An 18,185-nucleotide genomic window follows, 5' to 3' on the forward strand; every position below is an offset into this window, starting at 1 on the left:
TGAGACTGGGATTACTACTTAGAGTGCACTGGCCAATGGTAGACAACTCTAAAGAGAATTATTTTCTCCTCCACCCTCTACTTTACTGCTGTGAAACAGCAGCAGCAGAAGTGATCAAGGGCACGAGCCAAACCAGAAACCTTCATTACAGGGTTGGGCTCTTTGGAGTGGGGTTCTTCTTGGCTCTGTAATCCAAGTTTCTGCTAACTCGAAAGAACATTTGTCAGTGGTTTCAGCAGAACCTCATCTGAATAAACAGACTGCCAGTTACCAGAGGGCAAGTGTACCACATGTTTGGCCCCAGCGTTGATGAAATGCGGGGTGGCGATGCTGACTGTGGAATTTTGCTGTTTTCTCTCCTATCCTGTACCCTTTGGGATATATGGCCCAAGTGGTAGATGCAGATCCCTTGGATTTCCCTGGGGACTGAGGAGGTGGGGTAGCCTGGCAGATATGTCTCAGACTTCTCCAGAGTAATCACTAAGCCTTTCCCCTACTCTATTTTTGTTTATATTGTAGAATTATCTAGAAGAAATGTGATATAAATGGAAGGAATAGTAACATTAGCAGCTACTTTAAAATTTTTTAAATTATGTTTAATATGTGTTTGTGTATGCATTGATGCATATGTGTGAATGCATGAGGAAGCCAGAGGCTGACATCAGGAATATTCCTGTTACTCTCTGCTTATTTTTGAGACAAGATCTTTCACTAAACCTGGAGCTTGAAGATTCAGTTATACTGGTCAATGAATCCTAAGGATCTTCCTGTCTCTGTCTCCCTGTCTTAACACAGCTTGCCACCAGGAAGCTACACCCACAAGGCAATTAAACCCAGGCCCGACCACTATTTAGCTCAAGGAAGCCCTGTTCACAGTGGTACAAGAGCCTCACTTGCTGTGGTTTGAGGGTTCTCAGCACTCAAACTTTCTTGCTTGTCACCATCTCAAGGGGTCTAGGTAGATCTCAGCCAGAGCCTGACACTCCTGGTGTCCCAGGAAGGGCTGGGTATGGGAGGAGAGCACCTCCAGCCTCTGCTGGGCATAGACCAAATGGAGACCATTCAGTGCCCTCATCTACCGTGCACAACTGTAGAACACAGTGAAGAACATAATACAGGTGTGGATCATCACTTCCTCCCTCCTACCCTCCTTGTCTGCCCAGACAAAGTAGTGTAATGAGGTAGACAGTCTCGGTGGGCAGGGCCATGGGACCCGAGTTCCTTCCTGATATCCTGTCAGGAGGTTGGCTGTGGCAGTGGGCTTTCTAGGTTGGTAAAAGTCTCTCAAAATAATACATAGCCTTCAAAGGGTTAGGGAAGGTTCCCACTATCTCTAGTGAGGTTCCTGTCTCTTAAGTTGGAAGGCTTCCTGTCCTTGGTCCCTCCACATGCTCTTGCAAGTCTTCACACATGATCAGCAGCATGTACCTGTTGGTTGTTTCCTCAGTACTGCTGCTCAGTAATTCTTCTCTTATTCCAGGAAAGACCACTTTTCCATTATAGATGAATACCCCATTCCATTTCATTGCCAGGCAGCACCTAGACAGAGCTTCTGTCTCCGTTTGTCCTTCCAATTAGGAAAAGTGTCTGCTTTTCAGGAGCCAGGGAACTAAAGTCTTCCACGGGGCATATAGACTCCAGAGCTCATGCTGGAAGACAGGAGCCTCAAATATCCACTCTCTTCTGTGTCCTTCTGCTCTACCAAATGCTTGCTGGGGAAACACAGGGTGTGCGAACGAATGTGGGGTCTGCCACTGTATTCACCCCATCTCAAAAAGGATCTAGAGTTAGCCAGGAGACCAGGTCCACCAGAGCATAGGCCTGGGTTCTGGGTATCCCATGTCCTCATGAAAGCTGAACAATGTTCTTTAAAGAGACTGCCTCTTGTGTAAAAGGCTCATCAGGCAGCAAGTATGCCTCCTGGCATTCCTGTCCTAGTCTACTTTGTCTCCATGACTAGAAACTGCTGGGCTTGTGTTCAAACTCTGATGGCCTTGTAAGAGTTCTGCTGGCCTCCTTATGTACTGCCTACCAGAGTTAATGGGATGGCAGTTCTTGGTGTGGTTAGTGTGAGGGCCAGATTTGGTTTGGGTGGAATTGACTTGAGAAAGGATTAACTAAGGGGCAACTGCAGTCAGTATGAACATGTTTCAGGCAAGTGTCACACAAACAAAAGAGGTCAGTATTTCCACAGAAGAAAAGAAATGCAGTATTATATTCATTAAGGAATTTATTTATCTTTATAAAACAACAGTGGTTGTGGCTAGACATGGTGACACTGTGACATGGTAGACGGAGCACGAGAGGTTCAGAGCAGCACAACAGAAGCCGTAACCATTGAGAATAACCTCCAAAATGGAAACCTTTGGATACTAGAGTTATTATTCTAACAATACCAGCAGCCACAATGCCCTTCTAATGGACAATATATATCTGTGATCAATCATAGGAATGGTAGGCCGATAAGCTGGAAAAATGCCCCAATACCCAGCATCTTCCTTTAGGTGACCCAGCTTCTTTCCTAGGGTAACCTAGCTTGTCACATGTTAAATCATTGTCCTGAGTCAAGACTTTTCAGTCTGAGCCAGAGGAGATACTTTATGTGCCTGTGCAGGAACTGGCCTACATACCTGACAGTTTCGCTAGCTGGGTGGCTGGCTGTACAGCAGGTATAGAAAGTGGGCCAGGGTGGGGCTTCCCAACTGTAGTCTGGAGGAAGAGACTTTATACTGCCTTTCCATAACAAAACCTAAGTTAGAAGGTCCTATTTCAGGGTATTGGGTTATGAAGACAGAAGGGGATGAGGATACAATCAGAAAAGAAAGCACACGATTGCCCAAGAGAAGAGCCCAGTGTTGCTTTTTTCTTTCTCTTGGGACCTCGAGCTGTCCAAGAAGCTGCCACCATTCCTTTTGTCAAGGCTTAGAATGCCAGGCTCCAGGAGGCTGCATTGCCTGCTCTGTGTTGAGGTTAGTGGCTCATTTAATTTGCTGGAAAGTAAAGCCAACCTTTCAAGAAAGTACTTGGTCCAGAAGAAAACAATAGATTGCAATACTGAGCTAAGTTCCTTGGAGAAGCAGGGAAACTTCCCTGCCTCAGCTTTCTCAGGGGGTTGGTCTCAGCTCTGAGGCAGACTCTCATTTTACTTGCACCTCTGATGCAAAGAAGTGCCATGCACATGTCCCCATGCATGTGAACTCATCAGAAACACCATGAGCCAGTGCCTGTCAGGAATACATATCACATATCACTGGGGCTACCTGTGATCTGGTCTGTGTGGTAGGCCTCTTGCTGCCTGCCCGCCCAGAAAACGAAATATTTCAGAGACCAGTCCTGTGGCTACAGCCAGGCTCAGCCCCTAGGCAGGTGAGTAAATATGGAGCCTTGTGTAGTTCAGGTTCAAGAATGAGTAGAGGATACACACCATCTTCCTGAAAGGTGAGGATCAGACATTCTTGATATTCTGGGGATGATATTCAGAGTTCACCTTCCCCCACTAAACTGTATAATGGACAATTTTAAGTCAGAATGGTTACAGCAGAGACTACCTTACATACTTCAGACAGAGGCCTATTTCCCAAACAGCAAAAGCAGAGAAGCTTCTCACTCCAAGTCAAGGGCCATTCAGTTAGAAACATGCCACACTTGAAGCAAGAAAGGTTCTTCGGCAAAGAGTTCACGTGTACAACAGAGTGTCCACATACACTTTCTCCTGGACATGGCAGAGGGCTTATTTTCATTTTAAAACAAAAAAAAATACCTTTAAAATGCAGCTATAGAAACAAAGGCAGAAGGAAGACTTAGTCAGGGAGGAGGGACACTTTTCAGGCACTGTTTCTGGCTATGAAGCCATGAGTAGGCCAAAACAAACTGAAAGACTGAAACATGTGTCTACCCCTGCCTCCCATAGGCACTCAGGTACATTTCAGTGCACAGGTTTTTCGGGATCTCATGATGGGAATACATGGTAGACAGACTTGTGTTTTCCATTTAGCTTCCTGGGTTTTCTTGATGTGGGATGTACCTCTGTATGCTGTGAATACATTTTATTACCATTGGTTAATAGAGAAGCTGCTTTGGTCTATGACAGGGCAGAATATAGCAAGGCAGGAGATCCAGGCAGAGATAGAGGAGGAAGGAAGGTAGAGTCAAGGAGATGCCATGTAGCCACTGAAGGAGAAAGATGCCAGAACATTACTGGTAAGTCACAACCTCGTGGTAATACATAGATTAATAGAAATGGGTTAAGATGTAAGAGCTAACTAGGAATACATCTAAGCCATTGGCAGTGTTGTAATTAATATAGTTCTGTGTGATGATTCAGGTCTGGGTCGCTGGGAAACAAAAGTGCAGTCTCTGTTTACAGATTCTCTGCTGAAAATGGACACTGCCTTGATTTTGAGGCCTAAGGAGAAACTGTTTCCTAACTGTTACCTATTTGACAAGAGTTAAATGGCTTTGGGTGGGGAAATAGGAACAAACCTGTGAAAAGGAGTCAGGGGTTGTATGTGGCTGGGGCTTATAACCATACCAGAAAGATGACAATTCTTTTTTTCCTCAATGAAGAAGCATGGGCAACAGCGTGATGATCTGGAAGTACTGAGTGTCCTACTACTCCCCAGTAGAACCTGGATATGGTCATTTGCATTGCATTTGATTCATATTCAGCTCTTCAAAAGTTCAGAAGCAGTCAAGGGGCCAGGCTTGAGGTTAATCATGCATCATAGAGCCTGGCTGTTTCTTCTCTCATGGTTAACTGACTTCAGGATAATTAATCCCAAAGACTAGGCTCCTTTCTAGCAGTGAGCCCTGGAAGACATTGGAATCAAAGATATGAGACTAAAATGCTTGGGATTTTCTTCCTGACATGTTGAAGTCTCAAAGCTGTCAGGTGTCTCAGGAAAACACATTTGGAATGGCCATATACACAGGCCTGGGGGATGGTTCTCACACTATGGGGCATCAGAAGGGTCTGAGCAGCTTAGGAAAGATGCATTTTTCGTGGTAGTATGCTCTTGTAATCCTAGAATTTAGGAGGCTGAGGCAGGAGGATCTTTAATTTGAAACCAGCCTGGACTACAAAATGAGATCAAGTATTGGCTAGAGGTGTAGCCCAGTAATCTGCATTTTAACAGGAGTTGATTCAGGTAGCACCTGGCTCACCCTGTAAGAAACCCCAGTAGTTGGTGGCTGAGACAAATTTTGAGGCAGGGTCATACTCAGAGTCTCATCCTCCCAGGGGAGCAGTGAGACCAGCTGCTTACCCTGTCCTGGTGAGAAGGTGAGGGCCAATCTTTACCTTGTCACCTCCTGGGATTTCAGGGGCTGGGCAACAACTCCCCAGGGCTGGAAAGGTAAGTCCATCAAGTCTTCCATGAGTGACTTGTGCCTGTGACTTTAAGATGCCCAATTAGCATGAGCCTTTGGCCAAGATCTCTTTGGGAAGTGACAATGAGATTGTCTTACACTTCACTAGTGTAAGTTTCTTCTTAAGCATCCCACTTGCCTGGAAAGATGACTTCCTTCATGTCACACGAGCCAACAAATCTGTGGGACCCCATGAAGATGTCATGATATGGTGATCATTTTACTGACCAGTCAAGGCCTAAACAGGCATGGATGTAGTCACTCATGATGGACCCCCCAACTCATACTTTTCCATAGCCCCATGGTTTGGAACACTTGTGTTTCCTACTGGTCCTTATCATCAGTATAAACTACTAAAAATAATATATAGGAGAAATTCTCAAATACAACAGAAATCCTTTGAAAACCACTGGCTTTAGCTGCCAAGATCTGCAGCCCAATGACTTGGGATTCCCTGCCCTGCATGCCAGACACCCAACAGCAGGAGAACAAGAGAAGCTGCAATGTCAAATGCCTGCCCATAAGAATATTCTTACCAATTATGCCCCACCCCACAGAGAGTGTTTGAGGGAGGAATGTCCCAAGTGTATTTTGGCATTTCATTCTGATTGTTCCAAGTCATGAAGAGAGTGAGGGCTACACTGAGGAAAAGGTCAGAGAGATGAATATAGGTAGATGCAATCAGGACTTAAAAGGTAAAAGGTGAAACATTTTCTACATTTAATAAAAAAAAAACATTTTCTCTTTTGAAGCTCTGGAAGTCTAGAGTCACATTTTTTTTTGTAAAACCCCCCATCTAAAATGGCTTAAAACACATGGCTTAAAAGTGGCTACACAGAAAATATACACCCTCAAAGTCTGACTTTCAGTTAAATACAAATATACAAAATGTAAACTGAGACAATAGAGAAATTTACAAAACTTTCCTTTAAAAATGATAAAGACAAAATTCAGTTCTAATTAGGATGCTATTAAAATCCATGCAAGTTGTCATATCCCATTGGGTTTCTATTGCAATATTCAACAAGCACAATTCTAGTTCACCCCAGCCACCTTGAAAAACAGACCTGAGTGGAAATTTCTTTGAGAAACTTGGAGGCTTGTTGTTGGGGTGAACAGTATCCTATCCCAGTTCCCAGGGGAGCTCTCCTGGCTACCCAGCCATAGTAGAAGCTCCATCAGCTACAAGTTCCGCTTCCAAGTAGAAGGATCTGAGCTGGTTCCACTTTGGACTTCAAGACCAGAACTGAAACTAGCTGCTTCCAGTAGAGTTTGAACTGATGTGGTTTGAATTTATGCGGTGGTTACAACTGGTCTTAGGAGTGGGTGAACTCTTGGAATTATTCTGATGCTGGGAAGAGAAAGGAATAGAATCAGTTCTTGGTAAATTCAAAGCCCATGGATTTGACACATTCATGGTGGCTCTGGAAGTAGGGCAGTAGAATCCAGAATGTTCCAACCTTCTTCTCTGTTTTTTGGGCTTTTTGCATTCTCCCTAGAAGACCTGAGTTTACAGGTTGCTCCTTGAGCAGAGGATTTTATCTGTTGCCCAGGAAGAGCCATGGAATTAAGAAATCCTAAATCTGTGAGCAGAGGAAAAGGGTGATAAGCTTTGATGGAACAAAGTCTGTTCCCAAGGGGAAAATGCCAGATAGTATGTGGGGATTGAATAATGGAACAGTGTTCCCCAGTCTGAGGTGGGTTTGCCCTGCAGGGTGACCATTTAGTGCTGACCACTGATAGAGGAGGTGCTGAGTTGTTTCTTCCTCTGTGTTTATTGGGCAGAGGTTGGTAATGCTTTTTCAACATCCTTCACTCTGTGGCACAGCCCTGTGACAAGAATCAGTTTCCCTGTGTCAACAATGTTGACATGGCACCCTGTATCACCAACAGGGGGTGCTAGGGTTTTGGACACGTTGACTAACAATTCCAGGCTACCAGACCATACAGACAAGGGACAGTCTGGATCTCTGATGTGTGAAGTGGGCTGGAATCCTAGAGCTCAGGCCAAGTTGGCCAGGCTGACTCTCACCTGACGCCTGAAGAGTCTGTGAAACAGCCCTTTCTTTGGAGGTTCTGGAGGCTGATTTCTGTTCAGGTCTGGTGAGAGGGTACCATTGGGTCCAAACACATTCAGCTCCTTAAAGCATTCTGTTTCTATCATCTAGAAAGGCAGAATAGAAACAACACTGTCACCCTCGGGGGCCTTCCCTGAGACATAGACTCTGCCCTACTGGCTCTGCCCCCTCCTCTAACAGGGCTTCTCTGTAACTTTCTGGGGGCCTCCACTAAGAATATAACCCACCAGAGGCACACTCTTCCCCCTCCAAACCATCTCCTACAGCTTACTTGACCATCATCCATACCGCATTTGATCAGCTGACTTAATCAATTTAATGCTTGTACTTTTAGAAGATGCCCCATTTCCTTCCATTTCCAGCAGACCTCTGAGGGAGGCACCTGGCTGTTGCCCACCTGTTCTCTCTCAGCTACCTTGCTGGCTTCCAACCCAAGCCCATCTGTGCTGCCTACCCAGTGACCCTTCTATTGTTTCTGCACTTCCATCTTCTCTGACAACCCATCCCTCTTAGAGAAAAGCTGGTGGCATGCCCTGCCCACCTCATTTTGCCATGGGATTGGCACAGATCCTGTGGAGAACTTAGAGTAGAAGTCATCGTCCGTATGGTCCAAGTTGACACCTTTGACAGTAGAGAACTGCTCGATGTCCAGCACGTCCTTGCAGTACACAGCCCGGGGCTATAAGAGACAAAGGGCTCCATCACACGGGCCCTTCCTATGGCTGCCAGGTCCCCAAGCCTGTCTCTTAGGTTTTGATAGAGAACAATGGGGACATCTTCCTGAACTTCTCACCTTTTGGGTCCTCAAACCTGAGGTTCCCTCTCTCAGATCCACCAAGGGGACCTGATCCAAGTAAAATGAGAGCTGGGGATGCCCAGTCCAGAGTTCCTTTTTACCCCTGCTTACTCACATAGACCATAGAGCTGTGATCTCTTTCTAGGTAGGTCCAAGACGCTAAGAGGTTACCTCTGTCTTTAAGTTCATGATCTCTCGGCACCTCATCCATCAGCTGTCTTGGCTGCTAGGAAGCCCCCACCATCAGGAAGACAGCACTGTTTCAGAGTGTTATCTTTTGGAAGAGAGGTGGCACTGGTTACAGTTTGGGGTTTGTTATCTGTAAGGATGCTGTGGACCCAGAACCAGAGCAAAGCACAAGAGGGATTCTGCTTTAGAGCATAATGCCATAGAGAGAAGATGGCCTGGCAGGAATATGTTCCAGCTCTTTCTCATGCAGGGCAATAAGCCACGTATTTAACCCAAACTCTTTGGCAGGTAGTCCTCACTGTGAAGCTTAGGAGCCTTGGAAAAAGGCAAATGTGTCTTCACAGCCTTAGTTTTCTCCCTAAAATGAGGATAAGGAAAACAGCTGGGCCATTGTGCTGCTGAGTGTAGCTGCTGTGACAATGGTAGCCCTGCCTGTCCTCAATCGTCCATCCAGCAGCAGCTTAGTGACTATTCCACATACCCACAGAAGCCAACTTGGCTGGGTTCTGCCCTCCAGGAGGGCAGGTTGTAGAGTGATTGCCCCAGGGTTGCAGGAAACTGGGGTATGGAGATACGAGCTTTCTTTCGGGATGACTCCAGGTTGAGCAAAGTGTGTCTATCTACACACTTTGTAGATAGGCTCTCTATCTCTATGCAAGCTCCTCAGGCCTGGCCCAGGGCCTAACACAGACACCAGCTAATTCAAAGGTACACAAGCTTGGCAGAGACTGTGATCCCTTAGGAGGTTCCAGCCCTGGGCTTACACCTCAGCATTTTCTAAGGTTTCTCATTCTATCTATAGAGACCTACTGCTCAAAGTATGAGTAAGTAGCTTGAGGGCACACAGGCAGGCGCACAGCAAACCCCTGGGCTGAAGGTCCATGAGCAGTAGCGGAGTTAGGTTTGAGGGCCTCACTGTGTAGCTGTACCTCTCCTTCTCAGTCTCCATGACTAAGGGGAATGAGTCAGGTGGCATCAGGATCAGTTGAATTATTTACAAAGCAAAGATAAAATGAAAACACAGGGTCCTCTGCTCACAAAGTATTAGAATTTTTAAACAGAAATTAATGGGGCATTGAGCCAAGCAGGGTCAGGATGACTGCACATGCCAAGCCCATGTAAGCTGGCCCTGGGATGTGTTCAGGCCCTGGGAGGTATCTTGGCCCTGAAAGATATACAGATAAATATTTTTAAAGAGAATTTTAAAAATCTGTACTGATAGAAATTTATCGTAACAAGTGAAAACCTACCATCTGATGGCTATTATTTTCTTAGAGAAGTTTCCTGTTGAAATACATTTATTTGGGTTTTGAAAAAAGTCAAGTGAAGTGAAAAAGATTAAGCCAGTAATAAATAAATGCCTATGGGTTATGAATGTGGCTACAACCTGAAGGTGATGTGAAAAGAAAATGGGTGGTGGAGGGCATAGGGCACACAGGGTAGGTGCAGGTCATCTTCAGGAGCTCCTAAGAAGCTTTACCTTCTGGGGCCCACAATCTTTCCTCACCACCTACCTACCCCAGTGATCTGCCAAGGGCCCTCACTGCTCAGAAGGGGGAACTTATGCCATGTGGACCATACGCTGCTGTGGAACTGGGGGGTAGGGAATGTTGACTTCTATGCAGTGCATTCAGGGGCCCTGCAGTCTCAGTGTCATACCTAGGGTGATCAGCTGTCCCTGTTCTTTCAGGACATAAGACTTACAGTGCTAAAACAAGGACAACCCTGGACGGCTAACTGCATTGATTAACAGAGATGCTGCCTCCATACAACACCCCATGACCTGGAAGAGGCTTCTTTCAGCCATGCCCAGCCAGTACTCTACAGCCTCTTTCCTAGGACTCCTAGTTCTACTTTATTTAAGGAGTGATTGCTGACATTTTGCTTCTTCAGACTGAGCCTTCCATGGTAAAAATAAACCCGTATTCTATTCATCATGCATCCCCTGGAGCCTGACAGAGAGCCTACAGCATGTGCGGAGGTTGATAAATACATCCTGTGTCATGAGTGATCTCATCCCATCACCATAGCAATAGGTAGGCCAAAGACCAGCCCTAGACCAGCACTAGCCTAGAACTCCTGTGTCCTTATTGTTACTCTAGGAAGTTTCTCTAGGGATGCTAAGCAGTGGCTGTACCATAGCTCTCAACAAACTTAAAACTATCTACCAAACAATAAGCAAAATTTGAAAAATTCTAATGGATCAGGTTTGGCCCAAGACCATCTGGGACCTGGGTCCAAGATTAGTACTTCTTGAAAGGTGGGATACTAAGGAACAATTTTGGGTGCCATTCTTTGGAACACCATACACACTTCATTTGAGACAGGGCCTCTTATTGGTTTAGAGCTTGCAATTATGCAAGACTGGTTGGCCAGTGAACCCCAGAGATCCTTCTGTGTCTGCCTTCTCAGTGATGGGATTACAAGCACATATCAACGTATCCAACTTCATGTAGGTGTTGAGGATTAAACTCCTGTCCTCACATTAGCAATACAAGTACTTTATTGAGCCATCTCTTCAACTGCTCTTTGTCATTTTTGAGATAGGGTCTCATGTAGCCCAGGCTGGCCTCTCAACATGCTATATAGCTGAGGACAATCTTGAATTTCTGATCCTTTTGCTTTCATCTCCTGTGTGCTGGGATTAAAGGTGTGTACCATCATGCCTGGTTACTATAGTGCTAGGGATCAAACCCATGCATGCTAGGGAAGCATTCTATCAATTGAGCTACAGGCCAGGATCAGTACTTTTCTTAATTCTTAGGTGATTCCAAATGGGCAACTACTTTTGAGAGACACTGTTATACTTTGAATTTCCTGAACCTCCTCTCATGTGCTGTTTGCAGCACTTACTGACTTAATCTTTCTAATGCCAAAAACATTCCCTGGTCAGATCTATGATGTAGATGCCACATCTGGTTACAGAGGTCTCCAGTGGGTGACCACGGACACTGTTCAGCATCCAGCACTTAGTCCTAGCTCCCCACATTGGCTGCTGCCCTCCTAACCTAATGGTCAGGGAACCTCTTCCTTGCCAAATATGTGAGAACCGTTCCTCATTTCCTCAGTGCTGCGATAACAAATAGTGTAGCATAATTAATAATATTAACATTATTAGTAATAGTTAATACTGTAATTAATAGTTAATAGCACATGCAAAGGAACTTTGGATGACTGTTCAGGCAGCCAGCTGTTTTCTGTCATTTCTCACATTTTTTGGAAGTCGCTTGCATTTCCTGCTTACTCAGTTAATATTATTTCTTTCTTGGGTTTCTGAGGAAGTTGAAGATTAGATAGTTATAGTTATAGTTTACCAGACACAGAATGAAAGCTATGATAGAAAGTAAATTAGGTACAAGACTTTGGACTCACCAAGATAGGACAGATATGGAGTGTTTTCTGTAAATTTGTCAAATGCAAATGGACTAGACATTGCTGATGTATTTATTGTCTGTATATATTATATACAGTCATTGTCCTTATTGTATATAGTTTTTATTATATTAGTTATATCCCTTTTTTTTATTTTAGACAAAGAGGTAAAGTGTAGTGATAGTTCATTTGTATTTTAATAAATAAAGCTTGCCTGAAGGTCAGAGAGTAAAACAGCCGTAGTGATCAGTCTTACAGATCAGGCAGTGATGACACACACCTTTAATCCCAGTAGCCAAACTAGTTTGCCATAGAAACCAGTGGTAGTGGTGCATGCCTTTAATTCCAGCACTAGAGAGGAATATAAAACAAGAAGAAACAGCTCTCAGACGGTCTCATTCTGAGATTCCTGGAGGCAGGATTACCATTTTGCACTGAGGTAGAGGTAAGAGCCAGTGACTGGCTATTTTGCTTTTTCTGACTTCAGGTTGAGCCCCAATTTCTGTCTCTGGATTTTTATTAATCATGCTACAAAATGATTAACAACTAGTTCTGGGAAAGGGGTCTTGAGGAAGCTCTGATTTATAATATTTGCCAATTGCTGTCCTATAGTCCCATCCTGGTCTACTGCAGGCTCTTGTCCTGACGTTACTAAGCAGGGGGCTGGGAAGAGATGTGTACCACATCTGCCAACTTTGAAACAAGCCAGTTCCCAACACCAATATTCTTGTAGCTTCCACAGTCCTTGGCTCCACCCTCCAGACCCCAACAAGGGTTCTCAATCTGCTGGGACTCTGAAAGTACAGAGGCACAAAAAAGCCTTGTTGGGCGGGACTCCTTTGTGAGTGTGAGCTAAGCGTGAGCCTGGGCTATGCAGACCCAGTAGAGCATCTTTAAGGAAAATCCTAATTTAACTGGACAGTAGATGCTCAGCTAAACTGAACTGCATGTGATGGTCCTTAATATTCATTACAGCATTTTCCATTTAGGTCATCTCAATCTTCAATGTACTGGAAGGTTCAGGGAGGGGAGGTGTCGTGGACTGCACTGGACAGTGCACTGGACTGCACTGAAGGTTGTCTAGGTCCCCTACACTGGAGAAAGTACCTAAGTCTCTGGACAACCAATGCGGAGTTCCAGGGCTCGCACCCCATCCGTACATTCTGACAACATGATTTACAGCCCTGTCACAAAATAGCCAGAGTGTAAGGACAGTCGGCAGTCTATAATGTTCCAGGAGGAGAGCTGGACTCTCAGACTACTAGAAAGCATGTCTGGGAGAGGTGACTTTAAAGCTCCTAGGAGCAGTGGTGGCTACTCACATCTGGAACGAAGGGAGGATCCAACATCCCAGCCTCCAGGCGCTTGAAGTTCATGTTCCTGAAGAAGGGGTGCCTCTTGACCTCAGCAGCCCCTTCCTCCTGGCAGCCCAGCCTCTGCTTCGAGTCTTTGGTGAGCAGCTGCAACAAGAAAATCCCATGAGGTCATGTGGTTGGGCCTTTCCATCTGCCCAGAGGACAGAAGGGGGAAGGAACATCCGTGGCTACAGCTCTCGCAAGTGTCCCTCTTCTAGCCTCCCCAGTGCCATCTCCTAGAACTCACAGTCTGGATGGGGAATTGAAGTGGCAGCAGAGCAAGCATCAGATCACATCTTTGTAACAAATAAGGCATGTTCTCAGTTACCCTGTGGCACATTACCAGGCTGGTGGCTCAGATTAGTGCCCACACCTGGGCTTCTCTTTTTTAATTTGTTTTGTTTTACAATGTTTATTTATTATTATTGTGTGTGGAGATCAGAGGACAACTTTGTGTGGTCTGTTTTGTCCTTCTACCTTTCAGATGGGTTCCAGGACTTGAATTTAGGCACCAGGCTTGCATTAAAAAAAATAATAATAAATAAATAAAATAAAAATAAAAAGTTTTACCTACTGAGCCATCTCTCTGTCCCTGAGTTTCTCTTTTCCATATGTAACTGAGCTATATTCTCTCCATTCCAAGAAACACCAAAGAAGCAAGGCTGTGAAGTGGCTGTCAATACAAAAAGCCTGTCAATACAGCTCCAATAGTCCACAGTGCTGGCAGATTGGTAGTATCATCAAGGATAAGAAGATGAAAGAAGGATGAGAAGTGGGGGTAGGTTGCTTATCAGCTACTACCAGGCCAAGAATGATCCAGGAGACAAAGAAGTTAGATGTGGGGACTTATAGACCTTAAGAGGTATGGTTTACAGGTCAGGCATTTCAGTAGAGCAGAGTGTGTATTACAAAGAAGAGGATGTCTAAGACCAGAATCCAAGACCACGAGAGAAAACAGAGCAAGACTTAAGACTTCTGGTGGTTCTTCCAGGTGACAAAGATGAGGGTTCAACCCTTTGTTACTTTTCAGCTACAGACCAGAGTATAAAGCTTAGCCGGCAGTTTTCCCGAAGTGGCCACAAGGGGGCAGAAGAGGGATAGCAGTGTCCCTAGTTACCTGAAAAGTTCCAGCTCAAAGACTGGGGTTGAAGCAGAGGATTGGTGGAGGAGGGTGAAGGTGATACGCTGGGTGTCTATGTTTTACTTCATCTGCCTAAGGCACCCTCTGATTAGTTTAATAAACAGATGAATGGCCAATAGCTCGGTAGGAGGGGATAAGAGAGACTTGCAGGCAGAGACAGAACTCTGAGAAAGAATCTGAGGTAGGAGGTTTGCCAGCCAGACACTAGGAAACCAGATGTATGTTACTGAGGCAAGGCAATGAGCCACATGGTAGAACATAATTAATATAAACAGGTTCATTTAAGTTTTAAAAGCTAGTTGGAAAAAAAGCTTAAACAAAGGTCAAGCTTTTCATAAAAAACAAACAAACAAACAAACAAACAAACAAAACTCCCTGTCATCATTCAGGAGCTGACAGTCTGAAGAAAGACCAGCTACAGTGGTAGTGGTGTCAGAAGTAGAGTTCATGTTTGCCTCATCCTCTCAATATGTACATGTCCCTGTTGAGGTCTCTTGAGACCGGCTTCTTAGAATTGGTGTCCCTGACCTAAGACTGTGATACCTCCTTCAACAGCCTTGTCACACCACATAGATAGCTGAAGATGGCACAAACAAGCATCACTGGCAACCGTCTCCCTACGCCCTGACCTTTGCTGCCCGTTCCTCTGGTACCCACTCTGACTGTACTGCAGCGACAGTCTGCTGCAATGCTTCTCTGAGGTTGGTTAACAGGCTGTGGGGTTAAGGTCTATTTGTTACATGCCATAGTGTCAGGGGCCTGGTGCACCACAGCAGACATTGCCAACAAGGCTTGCTTTGTTAGAATCCAGAGCTGAGGGAAAAGGAGGCCCAAGTTCAAGAGCAGAAACTTGCTTGTGAACCAGCTGAGGCCATCATCTTCATCGTTCACTTACTTCTTCACAAGGGATAGACCTTCATGGGTGTTCACTCAATCCCCATTTCTTGGTTCATGGGTATCCTGCCCAGTATTCCAGGCTTCCCGTAAGGCCTATCTGACATCTCAGTCAGATCAAGGAGCACACGCGATTCTAGTGTAGAGGGCTATACCACCCATAGATGTATATTAATGTTCCTGTCCTGTCAGTCTGTCTGATGTGAGCTTACCATGTTGCAGATGGACTTGGCCTCTTCAGAGAACTTGGAGGAGTATACCTCTTCAGTCTCCAGCACCCGGCGATCCACTTCTTCCCGTTTAACCTTCTCCTTGCGGCCTCGAAATGGTGACTGGCCCTCAATCATCTCATAGATGAGACAGCCCAGACCCCAGTAGTCAGGGCTCAGGCCATACCGCTGGTTGTTCAGGACTTCTGGGGCTAAGGACAGAAGGAAGGGAGAAAATGAGGGACAAAAGGCAGCAGGATGCAGCCCAAGCACACAGGCCAGTGCTGTTCCTCATCTTAGCAGTACCCAAGGGTGATGTATTCTCACAGAAGGACTGGAGTTTTGGACTAGGGCTACCTTCTTTCAAACCCCCAATTTCAACCCAGCAGGTGTGCAAATACCATTTTGTCTAGAAAGTCTTCCTGGACATGATGCTTCACTGTGCCCAAGAGCTCTGAATGAGGTTTCAGAACTCTGATTATGGAGCATGGAAATGTCTTCTCAGATAGATTACACACCATAGTTTCACTACTTTGTCCCCAGTGACAGGCATGACTTCCACATACAGGATGCACTGCATACATATTTATTTCAATGGAGAAGGGTACCCACCTAAATTAAAGATTATATTCAATCTACCTGGACTTCTAATTATTTCTTGGAAGATGGGTTTACTGTTCTAGAGCACCTGAGTTTGATTCCCAGCACCCACATGGCAGCTCACGACCACAGGTGACTCCAGTTTCAGGGGATCCAAAAACCTCTTCTGGCCTCTATGGGAACTAGGTACACAGATGGTACACAGACCCATACATGTAAAATAACAAAAATAATAATTTTTAAATCTTTTATTGTATCTTTCCTACCACTCTGATAAAAATGACACACAGATTCACCACAGAAGTACAAAACAGCTACATGTCTTGAGGGCAGTCAGAATGAAAAGCACATACACATGACATGCACCAGTGGACACGTGACAGAGACTGTATGCGAACAAATCATTCAGAACTGTGTCCAAAAGGAGAACAATACAAATGTGTAAACAGATTTCCAGGCAGGCACTGAACAAGTGTAACTTTATATCTCTGCCTATCTCCCTTATGTCCATTCATCATCCATCCATCAATCCATCTATCTATCATCCATCCACCCACCCATCCATCCATCCATCCATCCAATCATCTATCTATCTATCTATCTATCTATCTATCTATCTATCTATCTATCTATCTATCTCCATCCATCTATCCCCTATCCATCTATTTGCCATATATTCCTCAGATCTCTCAAATATAACTATCAGAATTTACATGGTCACATATACACATACTCACACAAATATCCCACAGGTTGCCATGTGTTATGTAGTGTGAAAAAGACCACCTAGTACCAGAGACAATGCATTCAATATCACACATCATCTGCAGGTATAGGCCTGGGTAGAAGGCAACAGGTCCCTAGCCTAGAGTTTTCAGGGAAACCCTACACCCTAGAGTTACTGGGGATGCATACACAAGGAATGTGGAAGGAAGCAAAAGAAGTTCCTCATTGGTAGGAAATTCTAAGAGTTTAGCTCCAGGTCTATTCCCAGTATGTTAGTCTTGGAACAGGCTGAGAGGAGGCAGGGTGGTCCTTATGTAGAACTATGCTTGGAAACATGAAAGGCTCCTCTAATTTTAGAACTCTTCTTTTTTTAAAAATTGCTTTTATTGAGCTATATATTTTTCTCCTCCCGTCCTCCCTCCCCTTCCGCCCTCTCCCATGGTCCCCATGTTCCCAATTTACTCTAGAGATCTTGTCTGTTGTCTAAGTTCTCTGTGATTGTGAATTGTAGGCTGATTTTTCTTTATTCTATGTCTAAAAATCACTTATGAGTGAGTACATATGATATTTTTCTTTCTGGGTCTGGGTTACCTCACTCAATAGATCTATCCATTTGCCCACAAATTTAAAAATGTAATTGTTTTCTGCTATGTAGTACTCCATTGTGTAAATGTACCACATTTCCTTTATCCATTCTTCAGTTGAGGGGCATTTAGGTTGTTTCCAGGCTCTTGCTATGACAAACAATGCTGCCATGAACATAATTGAGCACATGTACCTTGAGCACATGGTACAATTGAGCAACCTTTGGGTATATACTGGTATTGCTGGGTCCTTTTTTAAAATTTATTTATTTATTAAAAATTTCCACTTCCTCCCCACCTCCCTTTTCCTTGAAGTAGGCTGATTCCTAATTTTCTGAGAAATCACCATACTGTTATCCAAATGAGCTGTACCAGTTTACACTCCCATCAGCAATGCAGAAGTGTTCCTTTTACCCCACATCCTCTCCAGCATAAGTTGTAATCAGTGCTTTTGATCTTGGCCATTCTTACAGGTATAAGATGGAATCTCAGAGTTGTTTTGATTTGCATTTCTCTGATGGCAAAGGATGTTGATCATTTCCTGAAGTGTCTTACAGATATTTTAGGTTCCTCTGTTGAGAGTTCTCTGTTTAGGTATGTACCCCATTTTTTATGGATTATTTGTTCTTTTGATGACCAATTTCATGAGTTCTTTGTATATTTTGGAGATCTTTGTGTATTTGTTTGATGTGGGGTTGGTGAAGATCTTTTCCTATTTTATAGGCTATCGTTTTGTCCTGTTGACCATGTCCTTTGCTTTACAGAAGCTTTTCAGTTTCAGGAAGTCCATTTATTAATTGTTGCTCTCAGTGTCTGTGCTACTGGGGTTATATTTAGGAAGTGGTCTCCTGTGCCAATGAGTTCAAGCATACTT

The 18,185-nt window shown here is 44.5% G+C and overlaps 1 protein-coding gene across 3 annotated transcripts in view; it reads right to left on the minus strand.

Annotated features, from left to right (window-relative positions):
- Nucleotides 1-2,212: 2,212 nt before the first annotated feature.
- Nucleotides 2,213-18,185, minus strand: part of Grk5 (G protein-coupled receptor kinase 5) — a 229,731-nt gene continuing 213,758 nt past the window's right edge. For all 3 annotated transcript variants that reach the window (XM_048423316.3, XM_048423315.3, XM_048423317.3), the window contains 5 exons: nucleotides 15,405-15,613; nucleotides 13,125-13,262; nucleotides 7,987-8,124; nucleotides 7,400-7,531; nucleotides 2,213-6,718 (listed from right to left, as the gene is read on the minus strand). In XM_048423316.3, the coding sequence (XP_048279273.1) occupies nucleotides 6,620-6,718; nucleotides 7,400-7,531; nucleotides 7,987-8,124; nucleotides 13,125-13,262; nucleotides 15,405-15,613 (716 nt within the window). In that variant the 3' untranslated portion in view covers nucleotides 2,213-6,619. The remainder of the gene's footprint in view (nucleotides 6,719-7,399; nucleotides 7,532-7,986; nucleotides 8,125-13,124; nucleotides 13,263-15,404; nucleotides 15,614-18,185) is intronic.

This window comes from Myodes glareolus, chromosome 7, assembly GCF_982192425.1.
Source record: "Myodes glareolus chromosome 7, mMyoGla1.1, whole genome shotgun sequence".
NCBI lineage: Eukaryota > Metazoa > Chordata > Mammalia > Rodentia > Cricetidae > Myodes > Myodes glareolus.